The sequence below is a fragment of the Phyllostomus hastatus genome, unplaced genomic scaffold, assembly GCF_019186645.2.
Source record: "Phyllostomus hastatus isolate PE091 unplaced genomic scaffold, TTU_PhHast_1.1 phas_contig_38, whole genome shotgun sequence".
NCBI classification, from domain to species: Eukaryota; Metazoa; Chordata; class Mammalia; order Chiroptera; family Phyllostomidae; genus Phyllostomus; species Phyllostomus hastatus.
In genome coordinates this window covers 30,039,157-30,063,817 of record NW_025333869.1, presented here as the reverse complement: position 1 = coordinate 30,063,817, position 24,661 = coordinate 30,039,157, and the positions used below count along the sequence as shown (strand labels likewise).

Genomic DNA, 24,661 nt, shown 5'->3' with positions numbered 1-24,661 from the left:
ATAATAACTTATTAAATAAATACTTTTCCCATACCATTTTGTTCAAGATACCATGCACATCATGTCTCAACTTTTATGCATTTTTATGTTTCACACATTCTTATACTCAGACTGGTCTCCTAACATAACTGGTGCTGCATGTGTGAATTTTACTTCATCAAACAAAGATGATTGGTTGTTAAAACAACTCATTAATAACAATGTTGTACAAAATTCAATTATAGTTCTAATATCATTTTAATAAAGTAGAATAGGGAATACATGTTTAAAATTCTGTAAATGGAAGCTATATGTGTGAGAAAAAGTGAAACAGAAATTAAATCCTCCCAAGAATAAAAAAGAGAGCACAAGAGAGACAGAGAGACAAAGAGTGAGAAAAACAACGCACTAGACTCTGAGACTGTTATGAAGTTCATTACAAACTCAGCTAGGGATGAGCACAGTGATTGGGAGTGTGCATAGTGAGCACAGTTTAATAAAAAAACTATCTCACTGACTTTTATTTAAAACCATGTTATTAAACATCATTCCAGCTTCATTGCCATTAACTCTACTTCAGAATTCAATGATACAATTTACACAGTTTATATTTTACTGAATGCCAAATGTTTCTCAAACTGGTCTTTTCCTTTTAATTATAATTGCAAGCTGATCAAAATGAATTTTTAGAGTCATGCAGAGCTACTTACACTTCTGTTGGCATAATTCACGAAGGGATATAGTTAGATGTCCCATTTCACCAAGTGGGTAATAACTCTTCTCCATATCTGAATTATGATGAACCCACTTAAAACCAACTCTCAATGTGCAAAACTACTAAACACAATGGGGCCCTAAAAGCCACATTTTTGGCATCAAAAATCACTGGAAGCTTTATAATGTTAATAAATTGCTTCATTAATAATGGAGGCTGATCTTAAAAATCTAGGACATAGCTTAACCACTACAGCTTATTTAGTTTCTGATGAATGTTAGCCTGATGAGTTAACAATAGATATAGACAAATAGAGATTTATTTTTTCCCTACAGCAGGAACCACACATCTCTGTCAGTCAGGTCAGGTAAAGATTTAACAGAAAAAAATATTATGAAGTCCCTTGTTTTCATTGGAAACCAAGTCAAGAGATTATGTCAATTTTTTGATTTAAAAGTAAAAGGCTGAATGTAATCAAGCTATTAGTGATGAATAAGACTTACTTGAATTTCCTATGTCCATTTGATAATAAATGTAAGATATTCCCTGTGAAGGGAAAGGCTGAATGGCACCTGAAGTTTTCATTCATTCAGCAAGCATATATTGATTATTTACTAAGTTTACAGAGATGACAATGACATGGATCCCACATATATGTTGCTCATGTTGGTTCAGCCTGCAGTGTTTTACATTACTTGTGGATTAAACTCTAAAAGCTAGTGAACTTACAGTACTAATCAAGTATAAACTTGAAGCAGTGTGTTTAGCCAGGACTTTGTAATATAGGCACTAGAGTAGAACAGTGGTTTCAGTAGACATGTCTTCCTCTAAATTCACTCATGACCTGCACTGGGTGGATCTTTTTCTTTGCTGAGCCTCGTCTGACAGCTGCATATGTTTCTTCTGGATTCTCTCTTTTAATCAAAGGTTTTTTTGCAGGAGCCTTCATTCTCCACATCACAACTGGGTGCCGGGGCCCCGCAGGACTCTGAATTCGGATGATCTTGGTTGAGGCGATGTAAGACATTTTCACTGTTTGCACTACAGCATTCATTAAATTTTTGGCTGCTTGGATTAGGGAGGTGACGCTGTCCAACTGTAGGGGAAAAAATAAATATTACTCAAGAGTGCAACCAGGATTTAAAGAGGCTTAATATTATTGAAACTAAATGTTTCACTGTTTTTGTACCAAAAACAAATGAGTTAATTCACATTTTATATATATATGTGTGTGTGTGTGTGTGTGTGTGTAATTATCTACATCAATCTATACATCTGTCTTTGTGCATTTATCTATTTATCTTCTGCACAAATAGATCCACATTTTATCTTTTAAGATGATATGTTAGATTCATTTATTTCTCTTGGTTTTCAGTAAAATGGATTCTATAAATTCTACATAATGTTGTCAGGTCCAGAGGCTCATTGCTTTCTTTGTAATGGATCTCCCTGTTTTTAGGAGTTGGTACTGAGCCCTTTCTCTAAGAGATGACTCTCCACAATAAAATCTGTATTATGTATAAGTAAATTTATAAGAACAACAACTGAAAACTCTTCTTCTCAGGGAATTTATAGATTAAGCTAAATATCATATACATGTATGAACATATACATACATGTATACCACTTACTCTCATGAGTATCTCCTAAGGAATTTTACTTAAAACATTCTCTTTATTAAACACAGAACTTTCCAATGTATTGTGCAGTGTGTTAAAGTAGAAAATGCCAAGGCTTAGCAAAGTTGGGTTTAAATTCCAAGCCTGCCATTTGGTAACTTGGGCAAATCATTTAACCATTTTTCCCCGGTTTGTTCAGATATTAAATTGGAAGAAATACTTATTTAATTTAAATAACATGGGTAAAGAACTAGTAGAATGACTAATAAATAGTTGATTATTATTAGAAATGATATTATTAATATCATTTCTTTCTTGTGAGAACTGACAAATTGCTTAATTATGAAGATGCACTAATGATATTACTAAAGGAAATCTCTTCTCACATGATTCTGTTTTTAATTGTTATGCCACCTGAGTTGTCCACAAAATAATCTCAGGGGAAAATGGACCACTATTCCTAGGATCTTGCAAAAATACCTTAGAGTTAAGCCAAGTTGATTTATTTTCATACAATGAATGCATCTTCTATTATTTTAGTTTGACAGATTGTCATCTACAACCTATTCACACAGCAAGCTATGCCTTCTCAGCTGCCTCTTAGTGATGTGTGCTGTCAGGGCTGAGACTCAAACACCAGCACTGCAGTTACTAAAATCCATCGATAGCTGCCCAGCCTGAGTATTCTGCCTTTGCAGGCGGCAGACTCTCATCTCATATACAGAATACATGAGCGAAGAAAAGTAGTAAGCTCAGTTATGTGCCTAGGGCAGTGGTCTCGCTGGCTGCTTCCCAGAGGAAAAAAATGTTAATTAGCTCCATTATATTCCAAGCCTGAAATTCTTTGAAAAGACGACAACAAAAATATGTAATTTGAAAGGCAATACTACCTGACAACTATACATCTTTAAGTCTTTTTACGTAGTGAAGCCAGAAATGTAAAATCTGTGTGTGTGGCAGGAATGACAAATGTTTTGGAAACATTAAATAGGATTTCATGAAGCACTCATGTATTTCAGAGGGCACCTAGTGCTTCTAAATCTGTTCACGAATCAAAAGAAACTAGACTTTGAACAGAATAACACCCTTTGTTATTAACATTACTTTATGGACAGATTGAAGGCTAAAATCTGTACTTTAATAATTAGTGATTTTCATTAAAAACCTCCTGGATCCCATTTGGATTCTGAAGTTGTTTCCAATGTCACTGTAAGAAGAAGAAAGTATTTTCTAAATGATGAGCTAGCATGGATAGTACTGAGGATACTTGGTAAATTTCTCTCTCAAACGTGACAGTATTTAGTTTACTCCCAGGACTCACTGTTGCCATAAAGTCTGCTGCAGAAGAGGATCCCAGGAGCCCACTGGCAAAACCTACATTCTCCCACCCTAAAACCTACATTCTCTAGTCTTCCTTTTCACTTGTTAATCTTGTCATGTATAGATTTCATTTATTTCCTTACCTGCTGATTTTTTTTTCCTATCAGTGGTGTGTACAAACCAGTGGTCTAGAGAGGATGTTTCAGTGCAATCCATGCCTTGAAATGTGGGAAGTGGATTATGTTCTTTCCTCACTGAATCAACAAAGCCCTGTTAGCACTGTTGTGATCTCTTATGCTGGTCTCTGACAAGTGCTTTTATTTTAAAATCCTAAATGGCCATAGTAAAACTTCTCAGAGTGACTAAAAAATAAATAAAATAAAATAATAAAATAAAATAAAAAGTAAAATAAAGTAAAGTAAAATAAAATAAAATAAAACAGGACAAATTATCCTTCTAGGAAAGCATGAAGACTAGTTTCACAGAAGGTTAGGGAAATTTCTACAAGAATACTGTCATTTCATGAGGAAAGCTTGTAAGACATACTGTGAAGATCTTTGGGTCTAAGAGCTACGTGTGCTGGATGCATGGCTCTCTGCTATTAGCCAAATCACAGACGAGCCAAGCAATTGGTAGGGAATTTTGCTGGAGGCCCCAGTGATGGCTCCTACCTACTCAAAGAAAACAACTGCATAATTTTATGTCTGCAAAAAAATTATATATATCCTTTTATCCCGGTCTACTTTCATGAAAAATCATTCAAGAGAAGGATTCACTAGAATGTGTTCTGTGAAATCAAAGGTAATTTGAGTAGGGTAATGCATCTCATTAGGGCCTCTGTGTTCAACTTATTAAACAAAGTTTTCTGAATTTCACAATGTACCTGTGTGAGAAAAGAATATTAATTTACTCTAAAGACATGTAGAGTAATCAGCCTATAAAACTCAGGTCCTCATTTTTTTAAAATTAAATATTACATTCAAGACCTGAAAATTCTTCTGGACAAATGTAACTTGAAATTTTTACCATAGAAGGACCATTTTCCCTAATACCTGTGACACTCCCGTCTGATCGACATGAAGTGTTCTTAATCAAGGTTTCAAATGGAAGTAAAATTGGCTTCTAAGGCCTTCAAACCTCCTAAACTTAATGCGTAAATATGCATTTTCATACATATAAGCAGCTTCCTATCCCCCCAACTTCCTATCATAAGTGGGGGCAAGGTTTTAAGTAACTTTTTAAAGAGGATTTTGACCTAATTTAAAGGTCTGTATCCTAGATAAATCCTTAAACAGGAAGATAGCCACCCTTCCTAAGTTAGTGGCCTGTGCTTATTCTTACAACCTGGTGTGGTTTTCAAAATAACTGAGCTTGCTGGTCTATTAATGCCACAACAGGTTTCTCAATATCATCTATAATTCACAGGTGGCAAACACAAGGTCCATGGGCCGAATCTAGCCCTCCACCTTGTTTTATGTGGTAGCAGCACTGAGCTCTTGCTTAACTGTTAAGGAGTAGGTACATTTATACAGTCCTAAAATTACATTCAGCCCTTTGAAGGCAACCATGAGGTTGATGTGGCCTCTGGTGAAAATGAATTTGACACCCCTGGATATCCAAACATATATTGGGAAGTTCTGTCCCTGTTTTTTTTTTGTTTGGTTGTTTGTTTGTTTGTTTTGAGGACCTAAATGAACATAAAGTATTATGTTCAGTAAGTTAGCTCTTACTTTAACTGCAAGATGTATTTGCCAACGACTCAAATGATAACCATCTAAAGAGAGTCATACAGGAAACATAGTTTGTTTTATTACAATGTCTCTTCTGTGAAATGTACCCTGTGATTTCAGTAAAGCTACAGTAAAAATTTTCCCACTTCTAAAAATGTTTTCAGACAAAAGTCTCCATCCTATTTAGAGATATGTCTAAAATCCTTTGCTACAGAAAAGGAGTGTAATAACTACAAAAGGCATTTTCTTTTTCCCGATGAAATGTCAACTTTTCCTCCATGTGATTAGTGTATATAGACTGTCTGGAGCTTTTTACAAAAAACAACATGCAATTTATGTGATGTAAGCCTTGACAACTATATCCAGTTGGAATGTCTGGGGAAAGACCCTTATCAAAATCCTACTTTAATTATTGATGGTCAAGAGAAACATTGGGGAAAAAAAGACATGTCAGTTTTTCCTTTTTTATTTTCTAAGTTTCTCATCTATATTATGTCAGAACAGCAGAATGTCTTATACTATACTACCCTAAGATCTCACATTCTGGACACAAGTCCTTAATCAGATATAATCTGATTATAATCAGATTATGCTTTAAGGATAAGCATGAGTGAACCTCATAAGGATAAGGTTAAGTGAACCTCATTCCCAATGATGTGAATTTCATCTCCTTGCACCTGGGCTCTCATCTAGGGAAAACATAGCTTCCCAACCCCTGTGTGAAGTGCCATGCCAGCTACTGCTGCTGGGACTCCTGTGGAGAAAAGCCTGATGTTACCTGGAGAGATGTATTTCCTGTCCTATAGCCTTCTGAGTAAACTGATGCCAAGTGTATCCTGTGCTATTCTTGTGAATTTCAATGTTTACCTGAACTGAAAGACTCCTGGGATTTTTAAGCTGTACAAATGCAATACTTGAAAGGCAAATGTGTGGCTCCAAGTATAAAGATTATACAAGTTGCTAGTAATCTATTGTGTGCTTCCTATACGTTGGTGCTATTCTAAGCAGTTAACATAAATTAATTCACAGTAACTCTGTGAGGTAAATACTATTATTATCTCCAATTCATTGATGAGGAAACAACAGAACCAGATGGCTTGGTAGCTTGCTCAAGATGATACAGCTATTAAATGAAAGAGCTGGAATTTGAGGCAAGAAATCTGGTTCCAATACCTGGTACTCTTATCCATCACATAGCCCTGCCTTTCAGTAATACGTCACTGCCAATATGTATTTATTTTCACATGTGAAATAGTTGGTGCAATTACACTAACATTAATATAATGTCTAAAATTAAAAAAATCGACTACCCAATAACTGCTATGGGAAAGTTATTGAATTTTTGTAATGCATGCCAGAACTAAGAAAAATAAGGGTATACCCTTATACCTTACTTGCCAAGGTATTTTGTTTAGATGGTGGTTTGATCATGTTTGTACTGCATCATTTTCAATGCAGGAATTTTTTCAAAATAACATATAGAAATAGTCATATTTTTATAGTCCTCAAACCACTTAGAGACTTTTAGATTAAGACTATTTTGTAACAAAACATTTAAAAATTTTAAAATGTGAATCTTAATAAACACATCAATAAGACAAAGAAAAACCATAAGAAAATCTTATAGCTTCTGCAACATGGAATTGCATAGCATTTATTTCACCTTTAAAATGTGTCCTGGTGTAAATACAAACTAAACCTTTTTTCTTATTCCCAAATCAAATGAAATAAATTTATTTACTTTGGCTTCACAATAGAAATCAGGATTTGGTTTGCTGACCGTGAAGCTTCTGTAAGTTTTAAGCCTTACTTAGTTTTAAAATTCTTAATTGTCCCAGCTGGTGTGGCTCAGTGGATTGAGTGCTGGCCTGCAAACCAAAGGATCGCTGGTTGGATTCCAATCAGGGCACATGCCTGGGTTGTGGGCCAAGTCCTCAGTTGAGGGTGTGTGCAAGAGGCAACCACACAGTGATACCTTTCTCCCTCTCTTTCCCCTTCCCTCCCTCTCTGTCTAAAAATAAATAAATTAAATTTTTACAAAAAATAAAGTTCTCAGTTAAACTGTTTGGAAACATGTTAGCTAGCACAGGCAGAGTGAAAGGGCATTCATTATATATACCTGTGGGTACATAGCAAGTGACAGTATAAATAATTATTTCAAAAAAATCTGAAGATTTGCATAGTCTCCAACTTACAGGTCCCATTTTCCATCTATATATTGACCTGACAGTGGTAGTTGTACAGCACAGGAAATGTTTAAATATATTTGTTAGCAAAAATATATAATCTAAATCAATGTTTTTATTATCTACCTTGAACCTCTAACAATAACCTAATTTTCTCTCAATACTTGATTAGCACATTCTTTTGTTTCTAAACAGATTTTTATTTTTATTTTTTAACAATTATTTGCCCACTTTCTTTTTTTTAAGATTCTATTTATTTATTTTTAGAGAGGGAAAGGAGAGAGAAAGAGAGAGAGAAAGAAACATCAATGTGCGGTTGCTGGGGGCCATGGCCTGCAACCTAGGCATGTGCCCTGGGAATTGAACCTGCGATGCCTGGTTTGCAGCCCGAGCTCAATCCACTGAGCTACGCCAGCCAGGGCTCTAAACAGATTTTTTAAAAGAAATGGCCAATATTGAAAATATTTGGATTTTAAGCTCTCTGTCTTTTTCCTTAGTCTAAACCTAGTAATGGACTCATAAGGCTATAATTATCATTATTTTACTTATAATTATGATTATTAATCTGAAACTCTCATTGTTACCTGAATTCTAACATTCCTTATCTTAGTTAAGAAAACATCAACAGCCAGTCACCTAAACAAAATTAAAAATCTCTTTGGACTCACTATTCTCCTTCACCAATCACATTTAGTCAATCACCAAGGCCTTTCAGTCTAACCCAATCAACATCTTTCCTTCTTTACTCTTACTGCTCTGGAGCAGGTCATTGCCTTCTCTAACTCGGACAACTGCAATATATTTCTGGGTTCTACCTCTGCATTTTTGCTCCTCTTTAGGTCCACTCCCTATAATAATGCAAAAATGATCTCTTAAAATATCCACTTGTTTTACAATACACTGATGAATTTTCAATGAACTTTAAGATATATCTTCATTCTAAACATGTTTTTACAGATTACAAAGCCTTAAATAAGATCTTGTCTCTTCCTCCTTAGCCAACTTTATTTCTTGCTTTTATATTATTTGATCCAACCATATAATGAAACTAACTAAAATATTTTAGTTTGAAAATATGCCACATATTATCTCCTCACTTCCAAGTCTTTCCACAAGTCATTTCCTCTACCTAGAAGTAAATAATCTCTTGTCTTTTGGGTTGGGAACCTCCTCCTCTTCTTTAGGTCTCACGTTAAGATCACTTCCCCAGGAAAGCATTCCATGATCCCCAGACTAGGCCAGATTGTCTTTTCATACCTCATTACAGCAATCTATATTTCATCTAACATCAGAGTCATCTTAAGGCAATACGAGTTATGTAGAAGAGATAATATTATCTTTTTCATGCTGTATAACTGCTTGAGACATGCTACAGGACATATTTGGCAAATAAATGGATTACTTGAAATGATATTTAAATAAGTTATACAACTCTAAGTAGAGAAACCATGTGCAAAATATTTTTAAGACAAACAATCTCAATTATTCTTTTCTAATCTTCCCCTAAACAATATTGCCAAGAAATCTATATTCAAGGTCCATAAAACAGGAAGTTTTTAGCATCTAGGAATGGCACAAAATTTTATGATCAAATGATACTAATATTTATATTTAAAACTCTGAACACAAATCTGTTGAAAGATAGGTTTATCAAAAAATCCCAAGTTCCCACATTTATATTAATATCACTCTTGATGATTTTAATATAATATATCAATAAAAAATATGTCCATTAGCCCAAGAATAAAACATCAGCTTTCTAGTAAAAAGCCAATATGTGTACCCAACTTCCCATACTTTACATATGCAGCCTGAGCAGCAGTTAATTAGTGTTTTTGAGCTTTTATTTCCTCTTCGTGTAACTACAATTAAAATGCATTTCTGGGTTGGTTCTTAAGATTCAGTGTGATGCCACATAATACACTAGACGAGGGCTTTATACACACACATACACACACATAATAAAGCTATGTTTTTTATAAGCTTATAATGTAAACTGACAAATAATACAAGAGATTGTGATGGAACAAAACTAAGAACAAATTCTACTCCTGCTTTAAAAGCCAAGAACAGCACGAGAACATTTCTTTACAACAAGAGCTGAAAGAGAGTGCTACAATTTTTTGTCATCCCAGCAGACATGCACACACACACAGAAGTTACACGCTTTTCAAAGTAGCATGAGTCCAGCCCTGCTCATCACAATGCTTTTAGTGAGTATCAGTAAGGATCCAGTGAGAAAAAACAAAACTATGCCAGGTGCTTCAAAGATTAAATTTAATACAGGAAATTGATGATTGTAAGGCAACCCTCAACTCACCATCAGCATGAACTGATTCCATTCCTAGTACTGGAGGAGACAGAAAAAAAATGAAACCATGCCAAGCAGCCAAAATACCCAAAGTGGACAACTGCTTACTAATAGCCTGCCAATTCTCTCCCATTGGTTAAACCTGGCTGAAAACCAGTAGTCAAAAAATCTTGGATCAAGAAAGGTTCTGAGACCAAAGTAATTATGTCTAGCAAAATGAGATTTCTGCATAAGCAAGCATGTTCCCCTCAGTTTCAAGATGTCATAGTTTTATCATGAAATCTCATTGTACTTACCTTTCCATATCTGTGATTATAATATTATGTGCGTTTGAAAAAGAAAGTTCACATGTGTCCTTCATTCGGTTCAAGATATGTCTATACAAGATCAAGCAGCTATTTTCTCTACCTCTATTTTTGGTAAAATAAAATAGAGTGATGGTGGCCTGGCTCGTGTAGCTCAGTGAGTTGAGCACAGGCTGTGAACCAAAGGATTGCTGGTTCGATTCCCAGTCAGGGCACACGCCTGGGTTGCAGGCCAGGTCCCCAAAGTGGGACATGCGAGAGGCAACCACACATTGATCTTTCTCTCCCTCTCATTCTCCTTTCCTTCTCCTCTGTCTAAAAAAATAAAATCTTAAAAAAATACAATAAAATAGAGTGATGGTTTCTTTAGATCTCAGAGCTTTTATTTTTTTAATTATATTTTCATGATTATGCTGTTACAGTTGTCCCTATTTTTCCCCTTTCCCCCTCCACCCCACACCTCCCACTCCCTCAGGCTATCTCTTCACCATTGTTAATGCCCATGGGTCATGTGTATAATTTCTTTAGCTACTCCATTTCCTACACTGTACTTTACATCCCCATGGCTATTCTGTGACTACCTATTTGTACTGCTTAATCCCCTCACCTCTTCACCCATTCCCCCACACTCCCCTCCCATCTGGCAACCATCAAAACACTTTCTGTATCCATGATTCTGTCTGTTCTTCTTGTTTACTTAGTTCGCTTTTTTATTTTTTAAATACTTTTTATTTTATTTTTTAATTTTATTTTCATTGTTGCAGTACAATTTTCTATCTTTTACTCCCATCCCAACCCACCCACCCAGCTTTTTAAGATTACCTCTCAAAGCTTTTATACACTTAAGCTCTTTAAGATGCCTTCAAACATGCCTATGCTTCTCTAGACAAATTCTAATATTTTATCAGGAAAACAAAAGCTACAAGAGTATGGAGTATACACATATATGTATATGTATATACACACGTACATATACATTGTATGTACTAATTTTAAGTAAAATGTCGGCTTTCCTGTCATTTTGAAGTATATCTGAAATTCTGCCTCATATTGCAAATTTCCTATGTAATCTAGTTTTTCAAGTCTTTTGAAATTTGACCATGGTTTATCATGACTCTATAAAATATAGTATTAGTCTCTATTTTTGTTATTTATTTTTATTTTATTAAGCCATAAGAGAAAGTTTATTTAGAAAGGCACAAATATAAAAGTGAGCCATTGAAGAGCTGGGCTCAGAAAACAAGTTACAGAGGCAAAAGAACGGCCTTGGAGCTCGGAAGAGAGGGAAAGAGATGGGGAAAACACACCCAGAAGAGGGGGTGAGAACAGGTAAAGATGTGCTCCATAGAGAGAGCTGCACATTGGTCCATACTGTTAAATTAAAAACTGAATTTCACAATTATCTATAAAGTAAGAGCTATACTGAGAACATAACTAGCTTTAGACAATTGCAACAATAAAACTTTTGATAAAGCTGCCAGTTTTCTGAACTCTGGTGTGTTACTTTAACAACCAGTGCTCCCCAATCTTATTTAATTGGTAATCTGGGTGCTATCTTTGACCTACAGACATTACGATTATGTACTGTGTCAGTGGTTTAAATCTAGAATTAGAGGCAGCAGCATTAATTTATACCATTATTGCTTCATTCACACACTGGAAGGAAAGGGTGGCAGGTAACAAGACAGAAGTGTGCTTCGGAAATTATTCCAGGAGAAGCCTGGAGCCATAGAGTGCTATTATGTCAGATGTGAGGTGAGGATTATATCAGGTGTAAAAATTGCACCTTGAGGAAAACAATTAAAGTGTCTTTAAAATGACTGTCTTCTATTTATCTGGGACTCACAAACTTTATATGTGAGTAAATATCAGAAGCTTAGAAAGTGTCTAAAATGGGCAAATACTAAAAAGTTCTGTTCTTGTATTTAGTCTCTTTTCAAATCAGAAATCTCTCTCATCCTGCCTAGAGTGTCTTGTAAAACACAAAACAATTTTCCAGAGTTCTTCCTACAGATAAGCACAGCTGTCTCCGGGTCGAGGGGATGAGATTCAAACATATTTCAGCCAGCTGGTTGCGGCTCTCGCAGCTGCTTAGAAAATGGGAAACTTTATTGGCAGCAAGCTCCAAACCCAAAGCAGTAGGTGTCCAAACGAAGTCCCCAGGCACTGGATTCAGCAGGACATGGAAGTGCAAAGCCATGTGTGGTTCTTTCTTAATCACTGTGATTTTAGCCTTTGTGTGAATTTAAAGAATAAAGCCCACAGGGTGACTTTGTAGGTGTGTAGGAGTGTTGGCAGAGAGGAGGGAAAGAAAGAGCTGAGTCACTCAAACATGGACTCTGGAGACTACCTAAATCAGAACAGAATATTCCTCTCTGAGTCTCGGTTTTCTCCCCTGTCAAATGGAAAACCATTTGTAGGACTGCTGTTGAGGACAGGTTAAGTACGTAGCACAATGTGTTGTATGGACACCGATTCACTACCATTCCTATGGTTATCAAGGTTTTTAATGCAACATTCCTTTCCCAATGGTCACTGAAAAAGTAAAAGAATGAGGAAAGATAAAGTTGTAATATTGGCCTCTGTCTCGTAAATTTGTATCCAGGCCATGTCCTTTAAAATATTTTCTATAATCCTAATAACAGCCCTGTGAGGCAGGTGGTATTTTTCCAATATATGGGATGAGGGTCTAAGAACTGTGACTCAGGGAACTGCAGCGCCTTGCCCACGGCCACACAGGCACCAAGAGGGGAAGCTGGGGCTAACCTCCTGTCTGCGTGATGCCAGCTCCCCTGCTGAGTGGGCGCATTGTTGTGATAAAGCTGCCAATCACCAGTTGCCCATAGCTGCAGTCTTCTGAATCATCTGAAAAATTTCCATGGAGGAATGTTCAAGCTTAATACAAAATTTTATGCAGATTCATTGCTCTACTCACTCAGTCATTTTGAATGTGATGACCACACAGCACACATGCTCGTTCAGTGGCATCTACCACCCCTACTGACTGGTACAGTGTGGTGGTTATCATTAATGTATGTGCATTCCAGTCCACTCTCCTTGGCTGCCAGGTTACATCAATGTTGCACAAACTGTTCTCATTATATTAAAAATAGCTGGGCATTTTCAAGACTGACCTCATATTTCTCCTCTTTACTCAGGGAGCCTTTTTTTTGTCTTAATTGTTGAACATTTAACTCTTAGTAATCCCCACTCAATCTAGATCTTGTCCTCTAGAAACGTGCCAAATGTGACTGCACAATATTTCCCCCCCTACAATGTAATTGATTTTTTAGATAAAAGCTATTTGAATTTATAGGTAAATATCCATATTTGTAAAATCTGATTTTTAAGTGTTAATTACATGCTTAGCAATGGGCTGAATGTTGTCGGAGTGTGTGTGGGTGTGCTTCTCACTTCAGAAGCTTGGGGTTTTCCCTTTTTTAAATCTCACCATTCAATTTAAACACCTTTGGGTCCAAGAAATGCAACAGCGTAATGGCAGTAACACAGTGGTCACAAAGAAAGAAGAGGGTTGTCCTCTGGATCAAAGCTTTTGACCTAGGGGTCCAGACACACTGGTGTATTTCAATTACTTGTGACATGTGTCACAAGGTCCACAATTTGGTAGTAAGAATAGTTCAAATACTGAAGCTAGAGAATGATTTACTGTTTTCCTGCAAATTGCAATGGCTTCAAGGTTATCCCTCTAATTATATCCTTTCACTCACACACATTCTGATATACTTCCTGGAGTGGGAAAGAAAGGAGGAGAGCCAAAACTGGTCTCCTAGTAATCAAGCTGGAAGCCCACTTGATCAGTACAGAGTTGAGTGAAGTGCGTCTGCTCACAAGGGATACATTCTACATGAGGAGGTGTGTCATGGCAGGAAAACTAAAACAGAGACAAAATAAAGAAGTTTGAGATTTTCTTCTCTAGGAACTGAAGCCTGAGGCTAAGCAGGGTGTGCTCCTTCAAAGATGTTCCCCACAACAGTAGGAAATAGCCATACGGACATTTTAACAAGATCCATGATTCGAGATCTAAATTATTTTCAGTAATCTTTATCTTACACATTTAGTAAGTATTCAATTCTTATCTGTTCATCTTCCATAATGTCTTTTGTGGCAGACTCCAGTGGTTAATTACCCAACAGTCATTTCCCCATTCTACCTTGATAACTAAACACTGATCTTGTTCAGAAATTTACCCAGCCTTGAGGGATCAATCATGACTAGTCTATTATTCTTTACAATTGATTGGTCTAGGGGTGCTTCACATGACCCTGTCCCAACTAACTGCGAGGGAAATGTTTGCTGGGTTGTTCTGAGAAAGATTCTTTTTGTAATAAAAGATCATGTCATATAAAGAGAAAGCTCACTTTTTTACTTCCTAAAAAGTACTTGTATAAAAACATGAAATTTGGAGCTGCTGCATCCATACTGAACTTATAAGGGATCACAAGATGTAGATGATGATAGAGGAAAATATGGAAAGAATCCAAGTTTGATGACATTATTATATCTTGGAAGAACCATTACCTGGACTTATTACGGTTTAAATACTGATAGTAAATTTTGTCACTCACAGTCAAAAGCAGTCTTCTTTACGAATCTTGTTGTCACTTCTCTATGCCCAGCTCAAAACAGCTCAGATGAAGGTGATATCATCAGATTTTTAGCAGGTGTTCCACATGCTTCATCTTGGAAATACTGTTGTAGCTACTTCCCTCCAGCATTATTTGTTCAAAACATAGACTCTCCTCACTATAAGTTTTATACTATGGGCACTCAGTTTTACATTGGCTTCTACTTGACCTTCTAGATTATGTTTTCACTTAGCATGGCCGCTCTATTTGTTATTGCTCACCTACACCTAATTTATCTTGCCTCCATCATTTGAACCCCAAAGTATTTTACCTACATAATCTCACCATACTCATCTAATTCATATCGATTTCCAACTCTAAAACCCATGTTTTAAAGCAATCTATAATTTTTTAAAATATATATTTATTTATTTTTAGAGAGGGAAGGGAGGGAGAAAGAGAGAGAAACATCAATGTGCGGTTGCTGGGGGCCGTGGCCTGCAACCCAGGCATGTGCCTTGACTGGGAATCGAACCTGCGATGCTTTGGTTCACAGCCCGCGCTCAATCCACTGAGCTCTGCCAGCCAGGAGCAATCTATAATTTTAATGAAAACAGTGGCTCTAGGTATGTACCCAGTCAACAAGGTACTGACAATTTTTCAACAATATTCTGAGAAAGAAATGTAAAAGCATGGGCAGAGAAGTCACTAAAAGAGTAGAAAGTAAAAATTCTGGGAGAATGGGAAGAGAACAAGACACAAGGCTGCACTGTGGAACAAAGGCAAGTTCACTTGGGAGTGAAAAGAGCTTAGGTACTGGGAGTCAGGGTTTTCACTTTGCATTAACATTGACTGGGGACCAATAAAAGATAATCATTCATTTTATGGAGCTGTGTGGTTTTTGGAGCAGACACTGGGGCTAGCATTACAGAACTAGAGACCTCAGCACCGATTAGAACCATAGCACCACTGAGAGGGAGAGACTGAGAAATAGAGATGTAGCAATGCGAGAAGAGTGATACATTTTTTAGAACACATGTGAATACCCATTCCGTACACTCCCATAAGCAGCTCAAGTCCCAAGAGCTGTACAATCCAGAGAAATCTGAGTCATTCTTGTCAATACAATACCACATGTACATATGTGCTGGCCTGGAAAATTGTGGCTACAACACAAACCTTTTGTCCTAAGAATATGTCTTTGAGCATGTCTTCTATTCTTTAAAAACTACTGTTCAAAGGAAGAATAAATAATTTTTTGCAAGGAGATGGTAAAATGCATTTTTCTAGGCTCCTTTTACTTTCAGGAGTCTTAGGATCGAATCTATCGATACCATGAAGATACTTAATACTTGCATTTGTGTGGTATTTCATGGTTCCACTTACAATCAAGTCATGTTTCTGAATTGTTCTCTTTTAAGACACTTGGTAATTATGTTCAATTGTTTTGATTCATTTGAATTAATCAGAAGTAACTTATCCTGTGCTAGAACTTTGGCAAATTGAAAATGCTTGTTTTTCATTTTATAGAAGCTTTTAAAAATGTTATTTGTTTATTATTATTTATGCCATTACAGTTATTTCCACTTTTTCTCCCTTTTCCTATCTACACCCAACCCCTTCATCTCCCCTTCTTCAGCCAATCTTCATATTGTTGTCTGTGTCCACAGGTCATGCATAAATACCCTTTGGTTAATCCCTTGGACATCTGTCATCCAGTCTACCCCCACCCCTCTGGAAGCTGTCAGTCTGTTCCATGTATTTATGTTTCTTTTTCTATTTTGTTCATTAGTTTATTGTGTTCATTAGATTCCACACATAAGTGAGATCATGTGGTATTTGTCTTTTACTGACTGGCTTATTTCACTTAGCATAATATTCTCCAGGTCCATTCATGCAGTCACAAAAAGTAAGAGTCCATTCTTTTTTAATGCTGTATAGTATCCCATTGTGTAAATGTACCACAGCTTTTTTATCCACTCATCTATCAATGGGCACCTTAGGCTATTTCCAGATCCTGGCTATTGTAAATAGTGCTGTTATGAACATAACAGTGCATATACACTTTTGTATTGGTGTTTTGGGATTATTAGGATATATTTCCAGATGTAGAGTCACTGGGTCAAAGGAGGTTCCAGTTTTAATTTTTTGAGGATACTAAATATTATTTTCCACAGTGGCTGCATCAGACTGTATTCCCATCAACAAAGCACTAGGGTTCCCTTTTCTCCACATCCTCACCAACACTTGTTGTTTGTTGACTTATTGATGGTAGCCATTCTGAGAGGTGTGAGATGATATCTCATTGTGTTTTTAATTTGCATCTCTCTCTGATGATTAGTGATGTTGAGCATTTTTTCAAGTCTATGGGTCATCTATCTGTATGTCCTCTTTGGGGAAGTGTCTACTCAAGTCCTTTGCCATTTTTTAATTAGATTGTTTGTCTTCCTGGTGTTGAGTTGTATTAGTTCTTTGTTTATTTTGGAGATTAAACCCTTGTCATATGTATCATTGACAAAGATGTTCTCCCTTACAGTGGGTTCCCTTTTCATTTTGCTGATGGTTTCTTTAGCTGTGCAAAAATTTTATTCAAAGTGTTATTGTATATAAGGAAAGCCTCCTTTAACAATGCTACAGACAATGCAGCTAAAGTAATGCTAAACTTATTCAATGTTAATATTTCAGGATTTTTAATTATTTTGTCCTTTTGGTTCAATAAAATAATAATAATATGGTATTTATATACTGTATATATCTTGGGGTCATAGGCAACATCCATTCTACCTTAAGGAAAAGGTTCTGAACTACATAGAGAATCCTCGGGATATCTCCTGTAGATGAACTTCTGTGGGTTACAACACAATCAAGTTACAGCTCAGCCCTCATGAATGCATATTTTATTGGAACTGACAAAGAAGCAAGGTGAGCTGTGAAGAAAGTTTACAGTTTAAATGATAAACTTTTAGAACAACATGAAAAATGAAATATCAACTCTGCTTCTTTGACCACATATCTGGTACATGTTGGCCCCAGGCTTTACAATTTATTGTTTGAAATGTTCATTCACCTACAAAGGCAAATGACTCTCTCCACATGTCTTACAACAAGAGTAAAACTTTGTTCAGAGAGTTTACAGCTAGATTTAGAAGAATGGCTACTCTAGTTGATCAAACTAGATTTAATAATAAGTGTTGATTAGTATTGTCTTTATTTAAATCAGCTCTTAGTATCTGGGATTAATGCAGTTAGAATGCAAATGTATACTATGTATATCAAATATTTTGTTCAAATAACTGTTTCAATTATAAACAAATTATGTAACCAAACTTATTCATTAAATAATAAAGTAGCTATTGTTTTAACATCATGAAAGGGAGTACCTCTAGAGATTTCTGATGCTATTATTCATTCTATTTTGAATTCCCTGCTTCTCTCATTGGGATCAATAGAAGTATGGATCATTTCTTGGACATGTCTATGACTTCAATTAACACTTACGTTCTGAAACATTCCTCAGATCTCCGCCTTTATCCCTGACATTTCTTTTGGATTTCATTATCATATCTCTAATTACCTCTTGGACATTTACAAATGGATGTGCTTTAATAACCACAAATACAACTCACACCTAAGTCCCCATTTTCTCCCTATATAGACCGCATCATGGTTAACGGTGATAAAAACCTATTTTTTGGAAGAAAAGGCCTAGGCTTGAAACTCGTATCTGCCACTTCTTAACTGAAGGAACTCAGGTGATTTATTTAATTTCTCTGTGCCTCAGTTTTCTCATCTGAAAAATAGGCATAAGTTATACCTAATAAAGTTGACATGAAATTTAAAAAGTTATATATTATATACATATGTTAAAACTTGGAAGAATACCTGGCACTGAGCATGTACTATATATAAATGATTAACTACTAATGTAATGCCCCCCCAAATCTGTGTCTATTCTGCTCATAGTAACCAAAATGTATCCATTTTATCCCCTAAGTGTCTCTTAAATCTAAACCTCCTTCTTAGAATTTATAACTACTTCATTAATTTAAGTTAATCTGCCTTTTATGTAAGCCATTGAAATAGCCTCTCATTACTCCCCTGGAGTTCCCCCTTTCTCCAATGCACTCTTCAAACTGTATACAGAATTACCTTTCTAAAATATAATTCTGATCATTATTCTCCTGTTTTATAAACTTCAGTGCAGCATAAATAAACACAGAATGAAGCCACAAGTATTGAGCATATCATACTCTCAAATAACTCTGTTGATCTTATTTTCCATCAATCCAGCCATTTAAAGTTTTTTTTCCTTCATGGCGTAAAGTGAAAACCATGTTCTTTTTGCCTTTGTGGATGTTTGCCTGTATTCTAAGAGTTTTTTATGAATGGATCCTTATTCTTTAAGACTCAGCTGAATTGATCCCCTAATTCTCTAGTGAGATGGGCATTGTTTTCCCTACTCTACTCACCCCTGTCAGGTGGCGACTGTCACTGGCTTCTTCATGCTCTCTACTCCACCCTGCACTCATTTCTACTGTAGCACCCACTGCAGTGAACTGCCATTACTTGCCCTGATCCTCCCTGGGAAAAACAGATATGAAACTAAAGATGTAGTATAAAACAAACTAATTTTCTTTGGTTGTTGACTCCCATTTAAGTGGTAATTATATTTTTGAAAGACCTTAGAGAGATGACTAATATTTCTTTGATTACATGAATTTAAGAAATCATAACACTTTGCAAGTATGTTTTCCATGCTAGAATAACCAAAATAAGGAGTGGAAGAGAAATTCTAATTTAACCAAAGCAGGTTCAGATTTACTGTCTGATATATATCAAAAGGAAACACATTTATGGGTTATTTTAATGTTACCTAAATAGGAACCAAGAACATTTAAGAGAAGGGGATGCTAATTAAAATACTCTTTTTACGGAATTTTAAAAAGATTTATAAGGTTAAAATCGGCTGAGAGCAGTTTCAGTAAGAATGCTACAATTAAGGTAGTAAAGTTATCCCTGGGTGAGTTTAGAAAATAGATAACCCTCTGAATTTAGTTGAATGCTATATTTTGGAGTATTTGGCTCCATTAAAACTGAAATCTGAACATTCTGTCCCACTTTCCTAACTTTCATGCTTAAATATGCTTCATAAGCCATCTGAAACCAAAGCACATGAGTAAGTCTCGCATAACTAATGGCAGCAGGAAAAGCATACATAATTACCTCTGTATTCCTCAGCAGAATTTGGTCCTCTCTTCCACATCAGAGAAATGACGAAAAGCATGACTCCTGTCATGAAATGATTGGTCACCTCTATAACCTTGAGACTGTTTACTGGAACTAACTAGGTAGTAAGAATAATTAGAGGCTTAAATTGGTTGGTAAGGGCTCTGCAGAAGCAAGTCTGATTTATAACCTTCTCATCTATGGATTTACCAAAGGTTTCACCTAATAATCTTCCTGGACCCCAGCCCTGAATTTATTTAACCTGTGAGGCAGTGTCCAATATATCCTCAATTTTTAGGTCTTGCTCACCCCAGAACCTGGAACCAATTCTGTACAAATGTGGGGGCTGATAAAGCATCATTGCCAGGTGGCCCACTGGCTTGGCCTGGAGTCTCCTTCCCTGCCACTGTGTCACTAACCTTGCCTTTTAGCTTCCTCCTTACTGCACTCTGATTTCTGATCTATAACTAGCAGCCGACATAGAATAGTAGGAAGAACTTTCTAACCACATGTCAAGAAACTAAATGTTTAATGTTCACTATATCTACTGTATAATTTTATCCTAGTTACTTAAGTTTTCTGAGTTCAAACTTCTTTGTCTATGCTGTATATGGATTGGATTATATTATTTATTATTTATAAGGTCTCAACTAGTTTAACAACACTAAGTCTTAATTACTATCTTTTCCCCTAGGTCCTTTCCTAGGCACTTGAGAACGTGAAAGGTTGTATCAGTGACCAAATTCCTCTCCTTAAATTCTGTTCTCTCCATACTTAGTTTCTTGGTACATGCATTAGATTATCTGTGTAACTATGTTATGAACTAAATTACACCCCTTTAAAATTAATATGTTGAAGTTCTAATTTACAATGTGACCATATCAGTAGATTATATCTTGAAGATATAATTAAAGTTGTATAAGGGAGTTGTGATCCCAGATGTTGACACAGGTCTCCTGAACTCACCTTCTCCCACAGACACATGGAATCTACAGCTACACAGAGTAATTCCCTCTGAAAGAAATACAGGCTCTAGCTGAATGACTCCTCATACCTAGTAAATGAAAAAATACCCACACAAAATGCACAGGAAAGACTGAGACACACTCTCATCATAAGCCCCAGACCTAACACAATCACACACAATCAGGAAAGAAATCACAGCTCACAGCTTTTCCCTGAGGAGTGAAGGCTATGTATCCCTCATCTACTCCCCTAACCTTTAAGACAACTACCTGAGGGACAGGACACCAAAACACCTAGCTCTAAAAGCCAATGGGGCTTGCATCCATGAGGCCCTGAACATAGCTAACAAAGAAACAGTACTGAAGGGTTTGCACTGGCTTGCTGTGATTATACCCCCAGGGCTCAGTGCAGAGGAAGCAAACAGAAACAATCACCTTCCAGGCCTTCCCTGAAAGAGGCCTATTTGCATATTTCAAAAGCTGGTTCCTGAGGGTCAGGCTTCTAATTAAACACACATCTGTATGGTGCTGAGTTGACTGAGATCTACCCAGACAATGGGGAAGCAAGTGGGTACCTTCCCCACATTCTTCATCTGGCCCACTCCAGGTGGATGGGGTCTCCCTGGAGGAAACTTGTACATATGCCTGGTACCCAGCTTTTGCACCTGCCATCCAGAATGCAATCCACTTGATTAACTGGATCTGATTACCTGAACAATGCACTTTTCCTTTCTAGGTCCCACTAAGGCTTAGAAAAGCAGATCTTAACCAGCTATGCCCCAGGGCTCAGTGCAGAGCTAGCAGACAGATGCCCTTCTCCCAATCTTTCCCTGAAGGAGGGCTAATGGCCCACCTTAAAAACTGCTGCCTCTGGGGCAGCTTTCTAACTTAGCCCACGTATCTACGGGCTGAATAAAACACTACCAATTCAAGAATGGATGAATAATCAAGACAGAAAATTAAAGAAAAAGCTTTACACTTATATTACATGCTAAACAAGATGAACTTAATACACATTTATATTTTACACAAACTTCTCAAGTGTGCTAGGAATATACTCAGTATAGATTACATTGGGCTGTAGACAACTCAATAAATTTGAGATTGAAATTATATCCAGCATCTTTTCTGACCACAATATTATAAGACTCAAAATTAATTACAAAAGAAAAATCCACAAACTTGAAGATTAATAAACATGCGCCTGAAAACCAAAAGATCAAGGAATACATTTTTAAAAAGAGATATTGTGAGACAAATGAAATTATAAATACCAGATAACAATATTTATGGGACAGTGCAAAAGCATTTCCAAGAGAGAATCTTATAGTGATAAAAAACTACATTAAAAAAGGAATACATAAATTAACAATATAACTTTAAATGTCAACAAAGTAAAACAACAAGAAGCTAAGCCCGAGGTTAGTAGAAGGAAGAAAAAAAAAAACCCAAAGATCAGAGTAGAAATGAAGTAGAGACAAAAAGATAATAGAAAAGACCAATGAAACTAAGTGCAGGTTATCTGAAAAGATAAGCAAAATAGACAAATCTTTACCTAGACTTCCTGAGAAAAAGAGAGGGATAAAATAAATAAAATTAGAAATAAAACAATACATTATAACTGATACTACATCAATACAATGAATCGTTAAGAGACAACTATTAACACTTATGTAGGAGAGTGCAGCCAGGGGGCCCCCAAAAGAAGGATTTGTAATGGGGTCCAGAACTCAAGGTGTCCAGGAAATATTAGAAAGATATATAGGATGTCCTCACCCTCCACCACAGGTGTGAGTTGGGGGAAAGGACACGTGGAGCAGGGCCACTGAGAGCTGTTTTGCATAGCAATAGCTTTGCAGCTAACCTCTGGTGTGGTCATTTAACATATCTCTAACCTTTAACTGGTTGCATAGATATGTTAAATAGCTGTGGCCATGCTCTGAGCCAGGGGGGATGGAAGGAACTTCTCCCCAAGATGTAACTTGGAGGCAACTTCCCCTAGTTACATCCCCTGTGTGAGAGCTTGGAGATGATTGGCTCCATGACACAGGGCCACCCCTGTGCAGACTCATGATGGCAGCCCAGTAAAGCTGGAAGGATATTTGAACCCAGACTCGGCAGCCGTTGAAGAGAGGGAGCTACACAGCTGCAGCAGTGGAGAGAGGACAGCGCAGCTACAGCCATGTAGAGAGGACCATGCGGCTGTGGCAGTGAGGAGAACCAAGCGCTTTGGCCAGAGTGGGGGGACCCTCCTCTTCCCCTGCCCCCACTGGAGCCATGAGAAGAATCACCATGCAGCTTTAGCAGAGAACCACCACGTGGCTTCGGCAGAGAACCACCATGTGGATTGATCTGGAGATCCCGGCAACACTGCAATGGTGCTGGGAACCGAGGAAGGCCTACCAGCTGAGCACGAATTACTGGGAAGAACCAGGGGCTGCCTGAGCCATGGACTTCCATTTCTTTTCCTGAGATACGATACCCCAGCCTGGGCAAAGGGAGGAAGGAAGGACTGTGTGTGTTTGTGGGTGTTTTAAGGGACTTTGAGATTTTGATGAAGACATTAAGTCATTACTCTTAGTCTGTATAACTTGAATAACTCCTTTCCTTTTCACCAATCTCTAACATGGAGAGCTATAATTCTCTGGTGAAGGGAAAGGTGAAGCTAGTACAGGGGGACACCAGGAGAAACAGGGGTCAATTGTGTAGTATTGTGGGACCCTCTTCCCTGGCTGTCAATCAGAGAAGATTGACCCCCAGGTCAATCGTGGGAGACCACATGTGCAGTAGCTTTAAGGTAATACAATTACTTTTACATGCTCAGTAAAGCCCACCAAAACTAGCCAGGGATGATCTTCCCTATAAGAATAGAGTCCCTCCAGCCCATGAGGTCAATCTCTGCTTGGAGTTGGCCTGCTCCCATGTTCTCTGCTATAAACTCTGGGTGTCTGGTTCAATTCTTTGTCCCGATCACTAAGAACCTGGTTACCTGTGCACACCTGTGACACTTATATGCCAATAAAGTAGACAACTTAGAAGAAATGGTTAAGTTCCTAGAAACATACAACATATGAAAACTAAATAATGAAGAAATAGAAAATCTGAACAAATTAGTAGTAAGGAAATTGAGTCATTAATCAAAACCCCCCCCCAAAACAAAAATCCATGACTTGATGGCTTGACTAGTGCAGTTTACCAAACTATTCCAAAAATAGAAGAGATAGAAGAGGAGGGAATAGATACAAACACATTTTATTAGGCCACTCTTGCCCTGGTCCAAGTAGAAAATAACAATAAAAAAAATTACAGTATACAACATGATCAAGTAAAATTTATTGCAGGGATGCAGAGATAGTTCAAAATCTGATTATCAATTAATGTGATATATTATATTAAAAATGAAAGTAAAAATCATATTATCATCTCAATAAATGAATAAAAAGCCCAAAATTTAAAATTCATTCATGATAAAAACTCTCAACAAATTGGGGATATTGAGAATGTATCTCAACATAATGAAGACCACATGTGCCAAGCCTACAGCTGACATTATATTGAATGGTGAAAAGTAGAAATTTGTCCTGAAAGATCAGGAACAAGACAATGATGCCCATTCTTTTCACTTTTAGTCAACATAGAACAGGAAATCCTAGTTGGAACAACTGGGAAAGAAAAGAAAAGGCACAAATTGAAAGGGAAGAAGTAAAACTGTCTCTATT

General features: G+C 36.8%; 1 protein-coding gene across 2 annotated transcripts in view; it reads right to left on the bottom strand.

Annotated features, from left to right (window-relative positions):
• Nucleotides 1–481: 481 nt before the first annotated feature.
• CTNNA3 (catenin alpha 3) overlaps nt 482–24,661 on the bottom strand; it is a 1,495,188-nt gene continuing 1,471,008 nt past the window's right edge. The window contains exons 18-19 of one of the 2 annotated variants that reach the window (XM_045841856.1): nt 9,870–9,899; nt 1,729–1,790 (exon numbers count right to left, since the gene is read on the bottom strand). In XM_045841856.1, coding sequence (XP_045697812.1) covers nt 9,894–9,899 — 6 coding nt within the window. In that variant the 3' untranslated portion in view covers nt 1,729–1,790; nt 9,870–9,893. Of the gene's footprint in view, nt 1,791–9,869; nt 9,900–24,661 lie in introns of both variants that reach the window. The other variant, XM_045841855.1, reaches the window with a different exon arrangement.